Genomic DNA, 19572 nt, shown 5'->3' with positions numbered 1-19572 from the left:
AACCTCCAAGAAATATGGGACTATGTGGAAAGACCAAACCTACGTTTGATTGATATACCTGAAAGTGACGGGGAGAATGGAACCAAGTCGGAAAGCACACTTCTGGATATTATCCAGGAGAACTTCCCCAACATAACAAGACAGCCAACATCGAAATTCAGGAAATACAGAGAACACCAAAAAGATACTCCTTGAGAAGAGTCAGCCCTAAGACACGTAATCATCAGATTAACCAAGGTTGAAATGAAAAAAAAATGTTAAGGGCAGCCAGAGAGAAAGATGGGGTTCCCACAAAGGGAAGCCCATCAGACTAACAGCAGATCTTTCTGCAGAAACCCAACAAGCCAGAGGAGAGTGGGGGCCAATATTCAACATTCTTAAAAGAATTTCAACTCAGAATTTCATATCCAGCCAAACTAAGCTTCATAAGTGAAGAAGAAATAAAATCCTTTACAGACAAGCAAATACTGAGGGATTTTGTCACCACCAGGCCTGCCTTATAAGAGCTCCTGAAGGAAGCACTAAATATGGAAAGGAAAAACTGGTCCCAACCACTGCAAAAACATACCATAATGTAAAGACCATTGACACTATGAAGAAACTGCCATCAACTAATGGGCAAAATAACCAGCTAGCATTAAAATAACAGGATCACATAACAATATTAACCTTAAGTATAAATGAGCTAAATGACCCAATTAAAAGACACAGAGTGGGCTGGGCATGGTGGCTCATGTCTTTAATCCCAGCACTTTGGGAGGCAGAGGTGGGCAGATCACAAGGTCAAGAGATTGAGACCATCCTGGCCAGCATGGTGAAACCCCATCTCTACTAAAAATATAAAAATTAGTTGAGCATAGCAGCACACACCTGTAGTCCCAGCTACTTGGGAGGCTGAGGCAGGAGAATCAACTTGAACCCAGGATGTGGAGGTTGCAGTGAGCCAAGATCGCACCACTGCACTCCAGCCTGGTGACAGAGTAGACTGTCATCAAAAACAAAAGAGACTGGCCAGGAGTGGTGACTCACACCAGTAATTCCAGCACTTTGGGAGGCTGAGGCAGGTAGATTATGAAGTCAGGAGTTTGAGACCAGCCTGGCCAAGGTGGTAAAACCCCATGTCTACTAAAAATACAAAAATGAACTGGGCACAGTGGCAGGTGCATGTAATCCCAGCTACTCGGGAGACTGAGGGGGGAGAATTACTTGAAGCTGGGAGGTGGAGGTTGCAGTGAGCTGAGATTGTGCCACTGCACAGTAGCTGGGGTGACAGAGCAAGACTCTGTTTCAAAAAAAAGACTGGCAAATTGGATAAAGAGTCAAGACCCATCAGTCTGCTGTGTCCAGGAGACCCATCTCATGTGCAGTGACACACATAGGCTTAAAATAAAGGGATGGAAAAATATTTACCAAACAAATGAAAAACAAACAAAAAAAGCAGGGGTTGCAATCCTAGTCTCTGAGAAAACCCCATCATCTCAGCCCCAAATTTCCTTAAGCTGATAGGCAACTTCAGCAAAGTCTCAGGATACAAAATCCATGTACAAAAATCACCAGCATTCCTATACACCAATAATAGAAAGCCAAAGCATGAGTAAACTCGCATTCACAATTACTACAAAGAGAGTAAAATACCTAGGAATACAACTTACAAGGGATATGAAGGACCTCTTCAAGAAGAACTACAAACAACTCTTTAAGGAAATAAGATAGGACACAAACAAATGGTGGAAAACCATTCCATGCTCATGTATAGGAAGAATCAATATCATGAAAATGGCCATACTGCCCAAAGTAATTTATAGATTCAGTGCTATTCCCATTAAGCTACCATGGACTTTCTTCACAGAATTAGAAAATACTTTAAATTTCATATGGAACCAAAAAAAAAGTCTGTGTAGCCAAGACAACCCTAAGCAAAAAGAACAAAGCTGGAGGCATCATGCTACCTGACTTCAAACTATACTCAAGGCTACAGTAACCAAAATGGCATGATACTGGTACCAAAACAGATACATAGACCAATGGAACGGAACAGAGACCTCAGAAATAACACCACACAACTGCAACCATCTGATCTTTGACAAATCTGACAAAAACAAGCAATGAGTAAAGGATTCCCTATTTAATAAATGGTGTTGGGAAAACTGACTAGCCATATGCAGAAAACTGAAACTAGACCCCTTCCTTACACCTCATACAAAAATTAACTCAAGATGGATTAAAGATTTCAATGTAAAACCTAAAACCATAAAAACCCTAGAAGAAAACCTAGGCAGTACCATTGGGGACATAGGCATGGGCAAAGACTTCATGATTAGAACACCAGAAGCAATTGCAACAAAAGCAAAAATTGACAAATTGGATATAATTAAACTAAAGAGCTTCTACACAGCAAAGAAACTAACATCAGAGTGAACAGGCAACCAACAGAATGGGAGAAAATTTTTGCAATTCATCCATCTGACAAAGGGCTAATATCCAGAAAGTAACTTAAACAAATTTACAAGAATAAAACAACCCCACCAAAAATGGGCAAAGGATATGAACAGACACTTCTCAAACAAAGACATTTATGCAGCCAACACACATGAAAAAAAGCACATCATCACTGGTCATTAGAGAAATGCAAATCAAAACCATAATGAGATACCATTTCATACCAGTTAGAATGGCGATCATTAAAAAGTCAGGAAACAGTTGCTGGAGAGGATATGGAGAAATAGGAATACTTTTACATTGTTGGTGGAAGTGTAAATTAGTTCAACCATTGTAGAAGACAGTGTGGCAATTCCTCAAGGATCTAGAATTAGAAACCATTTGACCCAGCAGTCCCATTACTGGGTATATACCCAAAAGGATTGTAAATCATTCTACTATAAAGACGTATGTATGTGTATGTTTATTGCAGCACTGTTCACAATAGCAAAGACTTGGAACCAACCCAAATGCCCATTAATGATAGACTGGATAAAGAAAATGTGGCACATATACACCATTGAATACTAGGCAGCTATAAAAAAGAATGAGTTTATGCCCTTCGCAGGGATGTGGATGAAACTGGAAACCATCATTCTCAGCAAACTAACACAGGAACAGAAAACCAAACACTGCATGTTCTCACTTGTAAATGAGAAGTTGAACAGTGAAAACATGGGCACAGGGAGGGGAACATCACATACTGGGGCCTGTTGAGGGGTGGGGGTCAAGGGCAGGGATAGCATTAGGAGAAATACCTAATGTAGATGACGGGTTGATGGGTACAGCAAGCCACTGTGGCACATACATACCTATATAACCTGCACGTTTTGCACATGTATCCCAGAACTTAAAGTATGATGATTTAAAAAAAAAAAAAACTGCAACAAGTTGTCTAGAAGGTCTAGCTAAGATCATTGATGCAGGTGGCTACGCTAAAGAACAGATTTTCAATGCAGACAAAACAGCCTTGTATTGGAAGAAGATACATCTAGGGCTTTCACAGCTAGAGAGAAGTCAATACCTGCCTTCAAAGGGCCAGGCTGACTCTTTGGTTAGGAGCTTATGTAGCTGATGACTTTGTGGAAGCCAGTGCTCATTTACCATTCTGAAGATCCTAGAGCTCTTAAGAATTATGCTAAGTCGGGCCGGGCGCAGTGACTCAAGCCTGTAATCCCAGCACTTTGGGAGGCTGAGGAGGATGGATCATGAGGTTAAGAGATCGAGACCATCCTGGTCAACATGGTGAAACCCTGTCTCTACTAAAAATACAAAAAATTAGCTGGGCATGGTGGCACGTGCCTGTAATCCCAGCTACTTAGGAGGCTGAGGCAGGAGAATTGCCTGAACCCAGGAGGTGGAGGTTGCGGTAAGCCGAGATTGCGCCATTGCACTCCAACCTGGGTAACAAGAGCGAAACTCCGTCTCAAAAAAAAAAAAAGAATTATGCTAAGTCTACTCTGCCTGTGCCCTCTAACTGGAAGAACAAAGCCTAGTTGACAGTACATCTGTTTACAGCATGGCGTGCTGCATATTTTAACCCCACTGTTGGGAATTACTGCTCAGGAAAAATTTCTTTCAAAATACTACTCTTTATTGATAACACACCTAGTCACCCAAGAGCTCTGATGGAAATGTACAAGGAGAGGAATGTTCTCATTCCTGCAAACACAAAATCTGTTGTGCAGCTCATGGATTAAGGGGTAGTTTTGACTTTTGAGTCATACTTAAATTCATTTCATAGAACTACAGCTGCCATAGATTGCGATTTCCTCTAATAGATCTGGATAAAGTAATCGAAAACCTTCCAGAAAGTGTTTACTGTTCTAGATGCCTTTAAGAACATTTATGATGCATGGGAGAAGGTCAGAATATCGACATTTATGTGAGTTTGGGAGAAGTTGAGTCCAGTTCTCATGGATGATTTTGAGGGGTTCAGTCACTTTTCGATGTGTTGGAAACAAAGAGAACAAGAAATAGAAGTGGAACATGAAGATGTGATTACATTGCTGCAATGTCATGATAAAACTTGAATAGATGAGGAGTTGCTTCTTATGAATGAGCAAAGAAAGTGGTTTCTAGAAGTGGAGTATACTCTTGAAGATGCCCTGAAAATTGTTGAAATGACAAAGGATTATGAATATTACATGAAGTTTAGTTGATAAAGCAACAGCAGGACTTGAAAGATTTGACTCCTGTTTTGAAAGAAGTTTTGCTTGGATAAAATGCTCTCAAACAGCATTGCATGTTATGGAGAAATGTTTCATGAAAAGAGTCCATCGATGTGGCAAACCTTATTCTTGTCTTATTTTAAGAAATCGCCACAGCCACCCAAGCCTTCAGCAACCACCACCTTGATCAGTCAGCAGCTATCAGCATCAAGGCAGGACCTTCCACTAGCAAAAAGATTTCAACTCTCTGAATGCTCTGATCATTAGTGTTTTAACCTTTAAAGTATTTTTAAATTAAGGTATGCACATTGTCTTTCAGACATATTGCAGTTGCACACTTAATAGACCACCTTACCATGTAAACATAACTTTTTTATGCTCAGGGAAACAAAAAAATTTGACTGACTTTGTTGTGGTTTTTTATTTATTGTGGTTATCTGGAACAGAAACTGCAGTATCTAAGCTATGCTTATACTGCTAGTAGGATGTTGAAGCCTTCCAACTATAATAGTAGATTAACCTATCTCTTCTTGCAGTTCTGTCAGACTTTACCTCCCATATTTTAATGCTCTTGTTAAACACACATTTGTTAAGATTGTTATATCTTCTCAGAGAATTAACTCTTATCATTATGTAATGCCTCTCTTTGTTCTCAAAATTTTTCTTGATTTGAAGTCTGCCCTGTCTGAAATTAATATAGCTACTGCAGTTTTCTTTTAGTTAATGTTAGCATGTATACATCTTTCTCCATACCTTTAGTTTTAATCTCTCTGTATCTTTGTATTTAAAGTTTCTTGTAGACAACATATAATTTGATCTTCTTTTATTCACTCTGACAGTCTCTTTTAAGTGCTTTAGATCATTTATGTTTAACATGATTATCGATGTAATTTGATTAATGTCTTTTGTACTGTTACTGTTTTCTGTTTGTTGCCTGCTTGCCTGCCTGCCTTCCTTTTTTTCCTTGTGTCTCTCATTTTCCGTTTTCTTCCTTTAACCAAACATTTTATATGACTTCATCTTTTTCTCTTCTCAGCATATTAATTAGACTTTTTAAAAAAACTGTTTAGCGTTCCTCCTTGATTTCACAGCATATGTTTGCAATCTAATCTACTTTCGAATAACACTTTACCACTTCATGGATAGTGCAACTACCTTATAAATAACACTGTTTCCAGTTTCTCCTTCCTGTCCCATATAACATTGCTGTCATTCATTTCATTTATCCGTAAGCAGTAATAATCAAGTACATTATTACTGCGAATAAAACTATAATCCATTAAATCAATTAGGAAGAAGAAAAAAGATTTTGTTTTACCTTTATATTTTTCTCTAGCACTCTTTATGTAGACCTGAGTTTTGGACTTAACGTCATCTTCTTCTTTCTGATGAATGTTTTTTAATGTTTCTTGCAAGACAGGTGTACTAGTAACAAATTTGCTCAATTTTTATTTGTTGGAAAAAGTCCTTTTTTTCCCCAAACTTCTGAATGATAACTTCACTAGTTAGATAATTCCAGGTTGGTGGAGTTTTTTTTTTTTTTTTCCCTTCAGCATTTTTAATATTTCACTCTATTCTTTGCTTGCTGCTTGCAAGTTTCCTGAGAATTATATGTTCAATATAATTCTTATGCTTGCTCCTCTACAGGTAAGGTTTCCCACATACATATCCAGTTCTTTCAGTATTTTGTTTTAAATTTTCTGCAGTTTGAATATAATATACCTAGACTTAGAATTTTGGGTTTTAATCCTGCTCCTTCTGTGAGCCTCCTGGATCTGTGGTTTGGTGTCCATTAATTTAAGAAAATTCTCAGTTTCAGATTTTATAGCATTTTAGATTTTAGATTTTTGAATTAGGGATACTCAGCCTATATTATGAATAGTGCTGCCATAAACATTCTTGGACACAGTTTTATCTAGACCGTTTTTATTTCTCCTGGGTATATAACTGGCTAACTCAGTTTGTCAATTTCTATAAACATGTTACCTGGGATTCCAGTAGGCGTTGCGTTGAATCCATAGTTCATTCTGGGGAGTATTGCCATTTTAACAATGATAAGTCTTCTAATCCATGAACATTTATTTAAATTTTTAATTTCTTTCAACAGTGTTTTGTAATTTTCAGAGTATAAGTTTTACACTTATTTTGTTAAGCGTGTTTTATTCTTTTTGATGCTGTTATGAATGGGCTTGTTTTTTAAATTTCATTTTCAGGTTTTGCATATTTCTATTTGCTAGTGAATAGAAATATAATTGATTTTTGTACATTGATCTTATTGCTGAACTTATTTTTTTATTCAAATCTTTTAGTGGACTCCTTAGGATTTTTTTAACACAAGGTCACGACATCTGAATATAGACAGTTATTTCTTTTCAACCTGAATGGCTTTTTTTTTGCCTTGCTTAATTGTTCTGGCTATAACCGCCAGTACAAATGTTAAATAGAAGTGATGAGAGTGGACATCTTTGTCTTGTTTCTGATCTTAAGGGAAAGTGTCTAATCTTTCACTACTAAATATAATGGAAATTGTAGATTTATACTGCTATCCTAAACCTTGATTTTTTTTCGCATAAGATTTTATATCAGTACCTATGTAACATACTTCATTCTTTGTACATGTTCCATAATATTTTATTTTATGGATATGTCAGGTTTTTGAGTCAGCGTTCTGATATTTAGATGGCCTTTCTCTTACCAGTTATGCTGTGATGTATAATCTTGCTACATGTTATTTTGTACACACACACACACACACACACACACACACACACACACCCCTCTCTTTAGGTTAGATCTGAGAAGGATCACTGTAATTTTGGTAGATATGATCAATTTGCTTGCCAGTGTATGTTCCCACTTGAAAAAATATGTCAGAGTGCCTGTCTTCTCCCACATTCTCACTAAAAGGATGTGTTATCAGAATTTTTATTCTTGCCAATCTGATAAAGAGAAAAGGTATTTCATAAAATTTTAGTTTTCACTTCCCTTATGAGTGAAGTTGTGTGGCTTTTCATGTTTAAGACATACTTGTTATACAGTAGGGCGACTATTGCAAATAACAATGTAATAAGTATTTCAAGATAGCTAGAAGAGAAGATTTTGAATGTTGCCAATCCAAAGAAATAAATATTTCAAATCATGGATATGGTAATTACCCCACTTGATTATTATACTATGTATATACATGCATTGAAATATCACATTGTACACCATAAATATGTACAATATTATGTGTTAATTAGAAATATAAAATTAAATTTTTTAAGACAGGTTCTTGAATTTTTCTGTCAATTTTGTGTTCAAACTTTTCACCCAGTTCTCTTGAGTTGTCGATCTTTTTCTTATTGATTTGTAGAAGTCCTTTATAAGTAGGGAAGTTAGGTTTCTATCTTGAATATGAATTGTTTTTTTGACCCTAGTTTTTCATTTGTATTTTGACTTTGTCGGTTTTTGATGAGAAATTTAAAATGTTCATGAAGTTAATTTTATTGGGCCTTTTTTGAAATGTTTATAGCTTTCAGATTTTGTATTATAGTTAGCAATATCTTTCCCTCTCAAAGGTTATAAAAAGATTATTTGATATTTCCTCTGAATACTGTTAAAGCCAAGCTTTTAAAATGTTTTTTTCTTTTAAAAATTTAACATAATCCTTTTTCTACATCTGTGTGGTTCTCCCTACAGATATCTCTAAGAGTAGCTCAGCGGTGTTATTTAGAAGTTTCCTGACTATCTTGACATGTAAACTCATCTAATCCTGGAACTTATATTAAACTAGGAAATTTCTGACACGTTCCTTACTCAGTAGAGAATTTCATTCTGATTTACTTATATTTACTCATCTTTTTTTTTTTCAGAGCAAAGCTCATTCTTTTTGATGTAATGTATGCAGAAGGAAAATAGAAAATAAGTTCTCCATTCTCTGTCTCATTTCTACTTTCTGTTCAAAAATTATTTTTTATTTTTGAGTATTTGAGAGCATGTGTTCATATTTCATGTTTTAGGTCTCTAAAAGAAGAGGGTGACCCTTGATCACAGCCAGACTTATTTCCAATTTACTTAGCTTTTTCAAGAAATATTTAATAAGTAACTACTACATACTTAGCCCTTTTCTAAAAAGATAATAACAAAATTTATGTATGATAATGCCCTTGTGTTTTAGAAAGACCAGGTTTCTCCACATAATATGATTATTATAGAGAATAATATTTGTCACTTTAGATATAGCCCATAACGTCTGTTTGCAAACATGGTTGGATTGTGTTTGAGTGAAATACCTAGAAGTTCTAAAAGAACATTTTCTTCTCTGAAGTTCATTTTTCAAAGGTGCAGTGGTTAATAAAATTCTCAGAACTGGATCTATAAGAAGGCTAGGCCATATATGTACCAGCTGCAAATATTCAATGCCAGTCATAGAATGTTCTTCCAACCACTTGTGGCAAGTAAAATATATTTTTACTGAATTATGCTAGTGTTCCAATAATGTTCTTTAAAAAAAAAAAAAAGGAAACAAGATGTATTTATTTAAACAGCATATGACTCACTTGCTGCTCTGGTTTCTCTCTCTCTCTCTCTCTCTCTCTCTCTCTCTCTGTGTGTGTGTGTGTGTGTGTGTGTTTGTCTTTTTTAGTTTGATAAATTCAAGTTGGTACTTGCCTCTTGGAAGCTAATTAAAAATAATTCTGACCTTAAAGTGAATTAGAGGTTTCAAGTTTTTGACAGTATCTCATAGCTTAAAAAGCTGTATATTAATAAACGTGGATCGGCATTTGCTTTCTTAGAAAAAGTAAAATTGATCCTGGTTGAACCCAAGTATGTTGCTTTTCCATGTTAATATATTTATAGCTGCAGTTTATAAAAAAAAACTTTTTTTCCTCCCTCTAATTTCTGTATTTTTTAGTGAGAGTCTCTCCTTCCGTAGAACCAGACTGTGAGGCTGATATGGCAAAATCTTCAGATACTTTGGGGTTCTTTTTCTAACATGATTCTGCCCTCTCACATGACTCCCCCCAACTCCCTCTCTCTTTGTTGCCATTAGTCTTTCCACATTCCTACTTTCCTCACCCAATTTGGGGGCGTTAGGTTAATACACATACTAAGGAATGGAGATATATTAGAGTTTTCAAGTTGATCGTTGCTGTTCTTTTGCTTGTCCCAAAGTCCTGAATTAAACCAAGGACTGCTGATGTCTAAAGTACTGATGCTGATCATATAACATTTTCCTGAAGAAATAAATGGACTTCTTACCTCTTGGAGCAAAGGAGTGAAAGTCTTAAGGGACAAGTGGTATTCTGAACCACAGAAGTATAAAATAACTGTGAGGATGATATGGTGTAATGGAATTAACACATCTAGACTGGAAGAGACATGATAATAAGCAACAACTAAATTAAGATGTATGTCATACATTTAAGTTAATGAGACTAATGCATCATTTATTGGATTGAATAATTAACTGCAAGTTAATGTTAGAGTGACTCTCTATATAAAGATGAAGTAAAATAAGCTTTAGTACATAGCAGTTCAAGTCTTGGTATTAGTACCTGACTCTGCTGTTCGTTCATCAGTAATGTGAACTCAAGCAAATCACTTCACCTTTTTTTCATTGCTTTCTCCATCTGTAGCGTGAGTATAATAGACCTCCCTTTCCTGAATACACACACGTGCACACACACGTGAATATAGTATCCAACACACAAAAAAAGCTTTTTGATAGATGTTAAGCTTCTTTCCTTCCTTTTTTTTTTTTTTTCTTTGAAGCTTTCTTCTTATACTAACATAAGAGTATTGGAGTATCACAAGGTTAAAGGTACTAAATCAGGTAGTGGTTGTTTATGCCAGCAAATATTTCTGTCAGAACAATTGGCAATTCTAGCTTATTTCATAAGAGTTAACTAATTTTGTAGATTATTTTCTGTATGTTTTTTTCTAGTTGTGATAATCTTTTTATGATAAATATTGAGTATCTTTGTCTTCCCATCCTCAGCTGGCTTGTATGTTCAGAAAATTACAAATTTACCCATTTTCATTTCTTGTGGCATTTTCTTTTTTTTTTTGAGACGGAGTTTTGCTCTTGTTACCCAGGCTGGAGTGCAATGATGTGATCTCAGCTCACCGCAACCTCCGCCTCCTGGGTTCAGGCAATTCTCCTGCCTCAGCCTCCTAAGTAGCTGGGATTACAGGCACGCACCACCATGCCCAGCTAATTTTTTTGTATTTTTTCAGTAGAGACGGGGTTTCACCATGTTGACCAGGATGGTCTCGATCTCTTGACCTCATGATCCACCTGCCTCGGCCTCCCAAAGTGCTGGGATTACAGGCGTGAGCCACCGCACCCAGCCCAGCATTTTCTAGTCTATTTTTTTAAATCTAAATCTTATAAAACTTTCCTCTATTTAAATTACATTTGGTCTTTTGATATTTTTCTTTTTGTTTAGTAAGAGTTTTTTCTTTTTTCTCAGTATTTCATATGACTTTTAGAATTTCTTCTTTTAAGGTCTTTCTTTAAAATCTTGATTAATATGTAGCTCTCCTTTCCACTTAAGAACTTATTTTACTCTTAAAAATTACCTAGAAAAAATAGATTTAAACAAGAAAAATTGTCTTTTAAAAATTAGAATGTTTTATTTGAACTCTGAAGGGTCCACTCCAAATGGTAGAAATAACATCTAAAGTATTATAGTTTAGGTATCTGAAAAGGTTTAGTTGATACGGTTACCACTTGAAATGTGGATTTTTCTTTAGCAATTCTTGAAATGAATCTTAAAATATAAGATTTGCCATCTTACATGATGTTATTTATGAATTAAATCTTAATAATTATACTTTTCCTGTCTTCAAAATTATGTAGCAACCATTTATCACAAAAGCAAGGAATGGTTAAAAGATGGATCCTGCTTAGTGTTTATTCTCAGTTTAAACTTAAAACTTTGCTTTACTCCTAACATGAAAGGATGATTAGAACTACTTACTTTCTGCGACAGTATGGTTCATGGTTCATTTTCTATGGAAAATATTGTGAGATTAAGAAAAAAGCAACTTTAGTTATAAATGACAGGAGAGGATATTTCTGTAATTAAATTATATGGTATTTCAAAAATCCAGTTTAAGGGCCACCTGCTCTAAATTGACATTTCTTTTCTGCTGGTTTTCAAAATTGGCAGATAGGAGCTTCAGGATTCTGGTGTTTCCAAAATTATATTTACCATTTAAAAAATATTAACATATATAATGATTACATTCCTATTTCTTGTTTTTATTATGCTTAATCATTTATTTTAATGAATTGTAACAATAGCATCTAGAGTTTGAGCCTTGACTCTAGGAAGTCATTAGGAAATTCTCCTGGTGGTAAGGGACTGTAAAAGGTTTTATAAATAATCAGCTGGCCTCTCCAGTTTTTTTGTGATTTAGCCATGAAAGTGAGTTTTTCATGACTTTCAAGATAGAACTAGAGGCCCAGATTTATTATATTGCATTATATACTTACTGTTAAATCTGTATATTGCCTCTGATTGAAATACTAAATTTGGTTTACATGAATTAAACCTCCAAGTAATATATTTTAAAACTTTATGAAAAAGAAAGAAATCAAGAAATAAGCCATTGTCTGGTGCAAAACAAGTAAGTATTATTACTTTATACACTGTTATCTTTTCAGGCTCATGAGAGGCTAGAAGATTCCAAACTAGAAGCCGTCAGTGACAATAATTTGGAATTAGTCAATGAAATTCTTGAAGACATCACTCCTCTAATAAATGTGGATAAAAATGTGGCAGAATTGGTTGGTATACTCAAAGAGCCTCACTTCCAGGTAACTTTTCCTATCACTCCATTCCCAAGTTCCCTATATGCCCAAAGTATTTCCCTTTAACATTTAAGTTCCAGTTTAAGGTGATGTTTTCTTCAAATATCGTTTAGGGCTATAATTGGTAAATATGTAAATTCCAACCTGGGTGTCTTAATGTCCTGATATGCTGAGAATACATCAACAGATATATGTAACTATAATACTTCAAAAATGTACACTGTCACAGAAATACATCACAGTGGATTTTGCTTTGTGCCACTAAAGAAAACAACCTTAATTCACCATCAGATCAAATGCTGCAGCCACTTTCCTCACTATGATAATGGATTTTTTTCTTCCTCACTACCATTCTGTTTCTTAGTCAATACTTTTTAGTATTGCTTCTCAAGATTGTTGTGCAGTCAGTGACCACGGAACATAAGAGAGCTGTGAATATACAGAAACTGTTATATAACATAATCTCCACAGGTACTAAGTATCATTTTAGCAATGGTATGTATCAGTGAAGAGTTCATCTGTTTTAGGAAGAAGAATGCGTTTCAGAAGAGAAAAGGCAGGAAAGATTTCTTGTAAACTTATTATAATTAAGACAACGTGATATTGGGGAAAGTGTTAGAAAAATTAACTCATTTTAAAGAATAGAAACCCCCCATAAGTACATCCAGCCAGAAATGGCAACTTGATTTATGACTGGGACATTGCATTTTAGTAGAAAAAGAATGGTGCTGAGATAGAATAAAATAAGTGTCACCTGCTTTTCCCTGCAAATCTTAGCACTGGAAATCAAATGATAACAGCCTTTTGCTCTTTTTCAGCCAAAGACTTTATGTGACTCTTCAACAATGTTACTGCAAAATATGAAGGTTTTTTTTTTAGCAAGAAATAAAATTCTATTGCTTTCTTTATTGCATTTTAGATTTTGGGGTACATGTGAAGAACATGCAAGATTGTTGCATAGGTACACACATGGCAGTGTGATTTGCTACCTTCCTCCCCTTCACCTATATCTGGCATTTCTCCCCATGCTATCTATCCCCAACTCCCCACCCCCCGGCTGTCCCTCCCCTGTTTCCCCCTGACAGACCCCAGTATGTGATGCTTCCCTCCCTGTGTCCATGTGTTCTCATTGTTCAACACCCACCTATGAGTGAGAACATGTGGTGTTTGATTTTCTGTTCTTGCGCCAGTTTGCTGAGAATGACGGTTTCCAGGTTTATCCATGTCCCTACAAAGGATGCAAACTCATCGTTTTTGATGGCTGCATAATATTCCATGGTATATATGTGCCACATTTTCCCTGTCCAGTCTGTCATCGATGGGCATTTGGGTTGGTTCCAGGTCTTTGCTATTGTAAACAGTGCTGCAGTGAACATTCGCATGCATATGTCCTTATAGTAGAACTATTTATAATCCTCTGGCCATATACCCAGTAATGGGATTGCTGGGTCAAATGGAATTTCTATTTCTAGGTCCTTGAGGAATCGCCACACTGTCTTCCACAATGGGTGAACTAATTTACACTCCCATCAACGGTGTAAAAGTGTTCCTATTTCTCCACATCCTCTCCAGCATCTGTTGTCTCCAGATTTTTAAATGATCGCCATGCTAACTGGCATGAGATGGTATCTCAATGTAGTTTTGATTTGCATTTCTCTAATGACCAGTGATGATGAGCATTTTTTCATATGTTTGTTGGCCTCATGTATGTCTTCTTCTGTAAAGTGTCTGTTCGTATCCTTTGCGTACTTTTGAATGGCTTGTTTTTTTCTTGTAAATCTGTTTTAGTTCTTTGTAGATTCTGGATATCAGCCCTTTGTCAAATGGGTAAATTGCAGAAATTTTTTCCCATTCTGTTGGTTGCCGATTCACTCTAATGACTGTTTCTTTTGCCGTGCAGAAGCTGTGGAATTTGATTAGGTCCCATTTGTGTATTTTGGCTTGTGTTGCCAATGCTTTTGGTGTTTTAGTCATGAAGTCCTTGCCTACGCCTATGTTCTGATGGTTTTGCCTAGGTTTTCTTCTAGGGTTTTTATGGTGTTAGGTCTTATGTTTACGTCTTTAATCCATCTGGAGTTAATTTTAGTGTAAGGTGTCAGGAAGGGGTCCAGTTCTGCTTTCTGCACATGGCTAGCCAGTTTTCCCAACACCATTTATTGAACAGGGACTCCTTTCCCCATTGCTTATTTTTGTCAGGTTTGTCAAAGATCATCAGATGATGGTAGATGTGTCGCATTGCCTCCAAGGCCTCTGTTCTGTTCCTTTGGTCTATATCTCTGTTTTGGTACCAGTATCGTGCTGTGTTGATTACTGTAGCCTGGTAATATAGTTTGAAGTCAGGTAGTATGATGCCTCCAGCTTTGTTCTTTTTGCCTAGGATTGCCTTGGCTATGAGGCTCTCTTTTGGTTCCATATAAAATTTAAGATTTTTTTTTTTTTCAGTTCTGTGAAGAAGGCCATTGGTAGCTTGATGGGGATAGCGTTGAATCTGTAAATTACTTTGGGCAGTAAGGCCACTTTCACAATATTAATTCTTTCTAACCATGAGCATGGAATGTTTCTCCATCTATTTGTGTCCTCTCTTATTTTGTTGAGCAGTGGTTTGTAGTTCTCCTTGAAGAGGTCCTTTACATCATTTGTTGTTTTCCTAGCTATTTTATTCTCTTTATAGCAATTGTGAATGGCAGTTCGTCCTTGATTTGGCACTCTTTAAGTCTGTTATTGGTGTATAGGAATGCTTGTGATTCTTTTCACATGGATTTTGTATCCTGAGACTTTGCTGAAGTTTCAGGAGATTTTGGGCTGAGACGATGGGATCTCCTAGATATACAATCATGTTGTCTGCAAATAGAGAAAATTTGACTTCCTCCTTTCCTATTTGAATACCCTTTATTTCTTTTTCTTGCCTGATTGCTCTGGCTAGAACTTCCAATACTATATTGAATAGGAGTGGTGAGAGAGGGCATCCTTGTCTAGTGCCAGATTTCAAAGGGAATGCTTCCAATTTTTGCCCATTCAGTATGATATTGGCTGTTGGTTTGTCATAAATAGCTTTTATTATTTTGAGATACGTTCTGTCAATACCTAATTTATTGAGGGTTTTTAGCATAAAGGGCTGTTAAATTTTGTCAAAGGACTTCTCTGCATCAATTGAGATAATCATGTGGTTTTTGTCTTTGGTTCTGTTTATGTGGTGAATTACGTTTATAGACTTGCGCATGTTGAACCAGCCTTGCATCCCTGGGATGAAGCCTACTTGATCATGGTGGTTAAGCTTTTTGACGTGCTGTTGCAATCGGTTTACCAGTCAGTATTTTATTGGAGATTTTTGCATCTATGTTCATCATGGATATTAGCCTGAAGTTTTCTTTTCTTGCTGAGTCTCTGTCAGGTTTTGGTATCAGGATGATGCTGGTCTCATAAAATGATTTGTGAAGGATTTCCTCTTTTTGGATTGTTTGGAATAGTTTCAGAAGGAATAGTACCAGCTCCTCTTTGTATATTTGGTAGAATTCGTCTGTGAATCCATATGGACCTGGGCTTTTTTGGGTGGTAGGCTCTTAATTGCTGCCTCAACTTCAGACCTTGTTATTGGTCTATTTAGGGTTTTGACTTCTTCCTGGTTTAGGCTTGCGAGGATGCAAGTGTTCAGGAATTTATCCATTTCTTCCAAGTTTACTAGTTTATGTGCAAAGAGTTGTTTGTAATCATCTCTGATGATGGTTTGTATTTCTGTGGAATCTGTGGTGATATCCCCTTTATCATTTTTTATTGCATCTATTTGACTATTCTCTCTTTTCATTTTTATTAATCTTGCTAGTGGTCTATTTTGTTGATCTTTTCAAAACACCAGCTCCTGGATTTATTGATATTTTGAAGGGTTTTTTTGTGTCTCTATCTCCTTCAGTTCTGATCTGATCTTAGTTATTTCTTGTCTTCTGCTAGGTTTTGAGATTTTTTGATCTTGCTCCTCTAGCTCTTTCAATTTTGACAATAGGGTGTTGATTTTAGATCTTTCCTTGTTTCTCATGTGGGCATTTATTGCTATATATTTTCCTCTAGACACTGCTTTAAATGTGTCCCAGAGATTCTGGTATGTTGTGTGTTGATTCTCATTGGTTTTGAAGAACATCTATTTCTGCCTTCATTTCATTGTTTATCCAGTCAACATTCAAGAGCCAGTTGTTCGGTTTCCATGAAGCTATGTGGTCCTGAGTTAGTTTCTGAGTTCTAAGTTCTAACTTGATTGCACTGTGGTCTGAGAGACTGTTTGTTATGATTTCCATTCTTTTGCATTTGCTGAGGAGTGATTTACTTCCAATTAATGTGGTCACTTTTAGAGTAGGTATGATGTGATGCTGAGAAGAATGTATATTCTGTGGATTTGGGGTGGAGAGTTCTGTAAATGTCTATCAGGTTTGCTTGTTAGAGGTCTGAGTTCAAGTCCTGGATATCCTTGTTAATTTTCTGTCTGGTTGATCTAATATTGACAATGGAGTGTTAAAGTCAATGTTATTGTGTGGGAGTCTAAGTCTCTTTGTAAGTCATTAAGAACTTGCTTTATGTGTCTGGGTGCTCCTGCATTGGGTGCATATATATTTAGGATCGTTAGGTCTTCTTGTTGCATTGTTCCTTTTACCATTATGTAATGTCCTTCTTTGTCTCTTTTGAGACAAATTTGGTTTAAAGTCTATTTTATCAGAGACGAGAATTGCAACTCCTGGTTTTTATTGTTCTTCGTTTGCTTAGTAAATCTTCCTCTATCCCTTTATTTTCAGCCTTTGTGTATCCTTGCATGTGAGATAGGTTTTTTGGATACAGCACACTGATGGGTTTTGCCTTTTTATCCAATTTGCCAGTCTGTGTCTTTTGATTGGTGCATTTAGCCCATTTACATTTAGGGTTAATATTGTTATGTGTGAATTTGATACTGCCATTTGGATGCTAGCTGGCTGTTTTGCCCAATAGTTGATGCAGTTTCTTCATTGTGTTGATGCTTTTTACCATTTGGTATGTTTTTGGAGTGGCTGGTACTGGTTGTTCCTTTCTATGTGTAGTGCCTCTTTCAGGAGCTCTTGTAAAGCAGGCCTGGTGGTGACAAAATCTCTGAGTACTTGCTTGCTTGTAAAGGATTTTATTTTTCCTTCACTTATGAAGCTTAGTGTGGCTGGATATGAAATTCTGGGTTGAAAGTTCTTTGTGTTAAGGATGTTGAATATTGGCCCCCACTCTCTTTTGGCTTGTAGGGTTTCTGCTGAGAGATCTGCTGTGAGTCTGATGGGCTTCCCTTTGTGGGTAACCTGACCTTTCTTTCAGGCTGCCCTTAGCATTTGCCCAGCTGATCTTGAACTTCTGAGCTCAGGCAGTCCACCTGCCTCAGCCTCCAAAAGTGCTGGGATTACAGGCGTGAGCCACCATGCCTGGCTTGTTGAGGATTTTTGCATTAATGTTTGTCAAGGATATTGGTCTGAAGTTTTCTTTGTGTGTGTGTGTGTCTGCCAAGTTTTGATATAAAGATGAGGCTGACCTCATAGAATTAGTTGGTGAGAAGTCTCTCTTCCTCAGTTTTTTGGAATAGCTTTTCTATAAGAATGGTACCAGCTCTTATTTGTACATCTGGTAGAATTCAGCTGTGAATCCATCAGGTCCCAGGTTTTTTGGTTGGTAGGCTATTACTGATTCAATTTCAGAGGTTGTTATTGGTGTGTTCAGGGAATCATTTTATTCCTGGCTCTGTCTTGGGAGGTTGTATATGTCTAGGAATTTATCTCTGTCTCTTCTAGGTTTTCTGGTTTGTGTGCATGGAAGTGTTTGTAGTAGTTTCTGATAGTTGTTTTTATTTCTGTAGGGTCAATAGTAACATGCCTTTCATCATTTCTAATTGTGTTTATTTGGCTCTCCTCTCTTTTCTTCTTTATTAGTCTAGCTAGTTGCCTATTTTATTAATTTTTTCAAAAAACCAACTCCTGGATTCATTGATTTTTTTTTTTTTTTTTGGGACAGAGTCACTGTGTTGCCCAGGCTGGAGTGCAGTGGTGTAATCTTGGCTCACTGCAACCTCCACCTCCCAGGTTCAAGCGATTCTTCTGCCTCAGCCTCCCAAATAGCTGGGACTACAGGTGTGTGCCACGATGCCCAGGTAATTTTTGTATTTTTAGTAGAGACAGGGTTTCACTATGTTGGCCAGGCTGGAACTCCTGACCTCAGGTGATCTACCCACCTCTGCCTCTCAAAGTGGTGGGATTACAGGCGTTAGCCATTGTGCCCAGCCTCATTGATGTTTTTTGAAAGGTTTTTTTGTGCCTCAGTTTTCTCCATTTCAGCTCTGATTTTTGTTATTTCTCATCTTTTTCTAGCTTTTAGGTTGCAAATCATCATTTTCATTAGAGCTTGCAAAATGACGTTTTTCTATTCTATATTATTAGCTAGTATTCTTCCATAATGTTGAGCTTCTCATCAACTGGGCTGCTCAGTTACCCTATAATGCATTTCCTACTAAAGAGGCAGGAATGTACTTCATCGTTTTACTAAGTTTCACAGTGAATAAACTAAATTTGAGTTTCAAGTGGTAACACGTAAGTTTTTTCATTCTATGTTTTTAAATAGCATTGTGGATTTTGTTATTCAATGTTTAAATCCTTTACAATTCTTTTGATTTTCAAATTGCCATGACTTTGACCAGTTATGGGCAAATTTTTTACTATTAAAATCTGAAGTACATGCGAGTTCTGAACTAGAGGCATAAAATTAAGAGTTGTCAGTGTGTAAGTAGTGGCTCAAGTCACAGGAGTAAATAATACTGCCTAAGGAGGATATGGAGTGGAAAACTAAGCAGCCTAGATTAGAGCTTTGAGTAACTTCCAGCATTTATAGGAAGAACCTCTACAGAGGGATTTGTGAGTTGTTTTTATTGAATTTTTTCTCTAGTCTTTCACAAATTGTTTTATGAAATGACCAGAAATGACCCATTATCCTGATTGCTTTTATTCTGAACCTGTTAATATTTGCATCTATTTTGATTTACTGTTTTTGAACTTGCATTCCATCCAGCCCCCCCAAGAATGTTTAACTTATCTTTATGTTGAATATGCACATTTGCAGTAAAAATTACTTTTTTTT

The 19572-nt window shown here is 36.4% G+C and overlaps 1 protein-coding gene across 15 annotated transcripts in view; it reads left to right on the top strand.

Annotated features, from left to right (window-relative positions):
- PALS2 (protein associated with LIN7 2, MAGUK p55 family member) overlaps positions 1-19572 on the top strand; it is a 124871-nt gene that overhangs the window by 63078 nt on the left and 42221 nt on the right. For all 15 annotated transcript variants that reach the window (XM_009002272.5, XM_009002268.5, XM_035253618.3 and 12 more), the window contains exon 3: positions 12307-12459. In XM_009002272.5, coding sequence (XP_009000520.1) covers positions 12307-12459 — 153 coding nt within the window. The remainder of the gene's footprint in view (positions 1-12306; positions 12460-19572) is intronic.

This window comes from Callithrix jacchus, chromosome 11 (genome assembly GCF_049354715.1).
Source record: "Callithrix jacchus isolate 240 chromosome 11, calJac240_pri, whole genome shotgun sequence".
Taxonomy (NCBI): Eukaryota; Metazoa; Chordata; class Mammalia; order Primates; family Cebidae; genus Callithrix; species Callithrix jacchus.
This window is presented reverse-complemented; position numbering and strand designations above follow the sequence as displayed.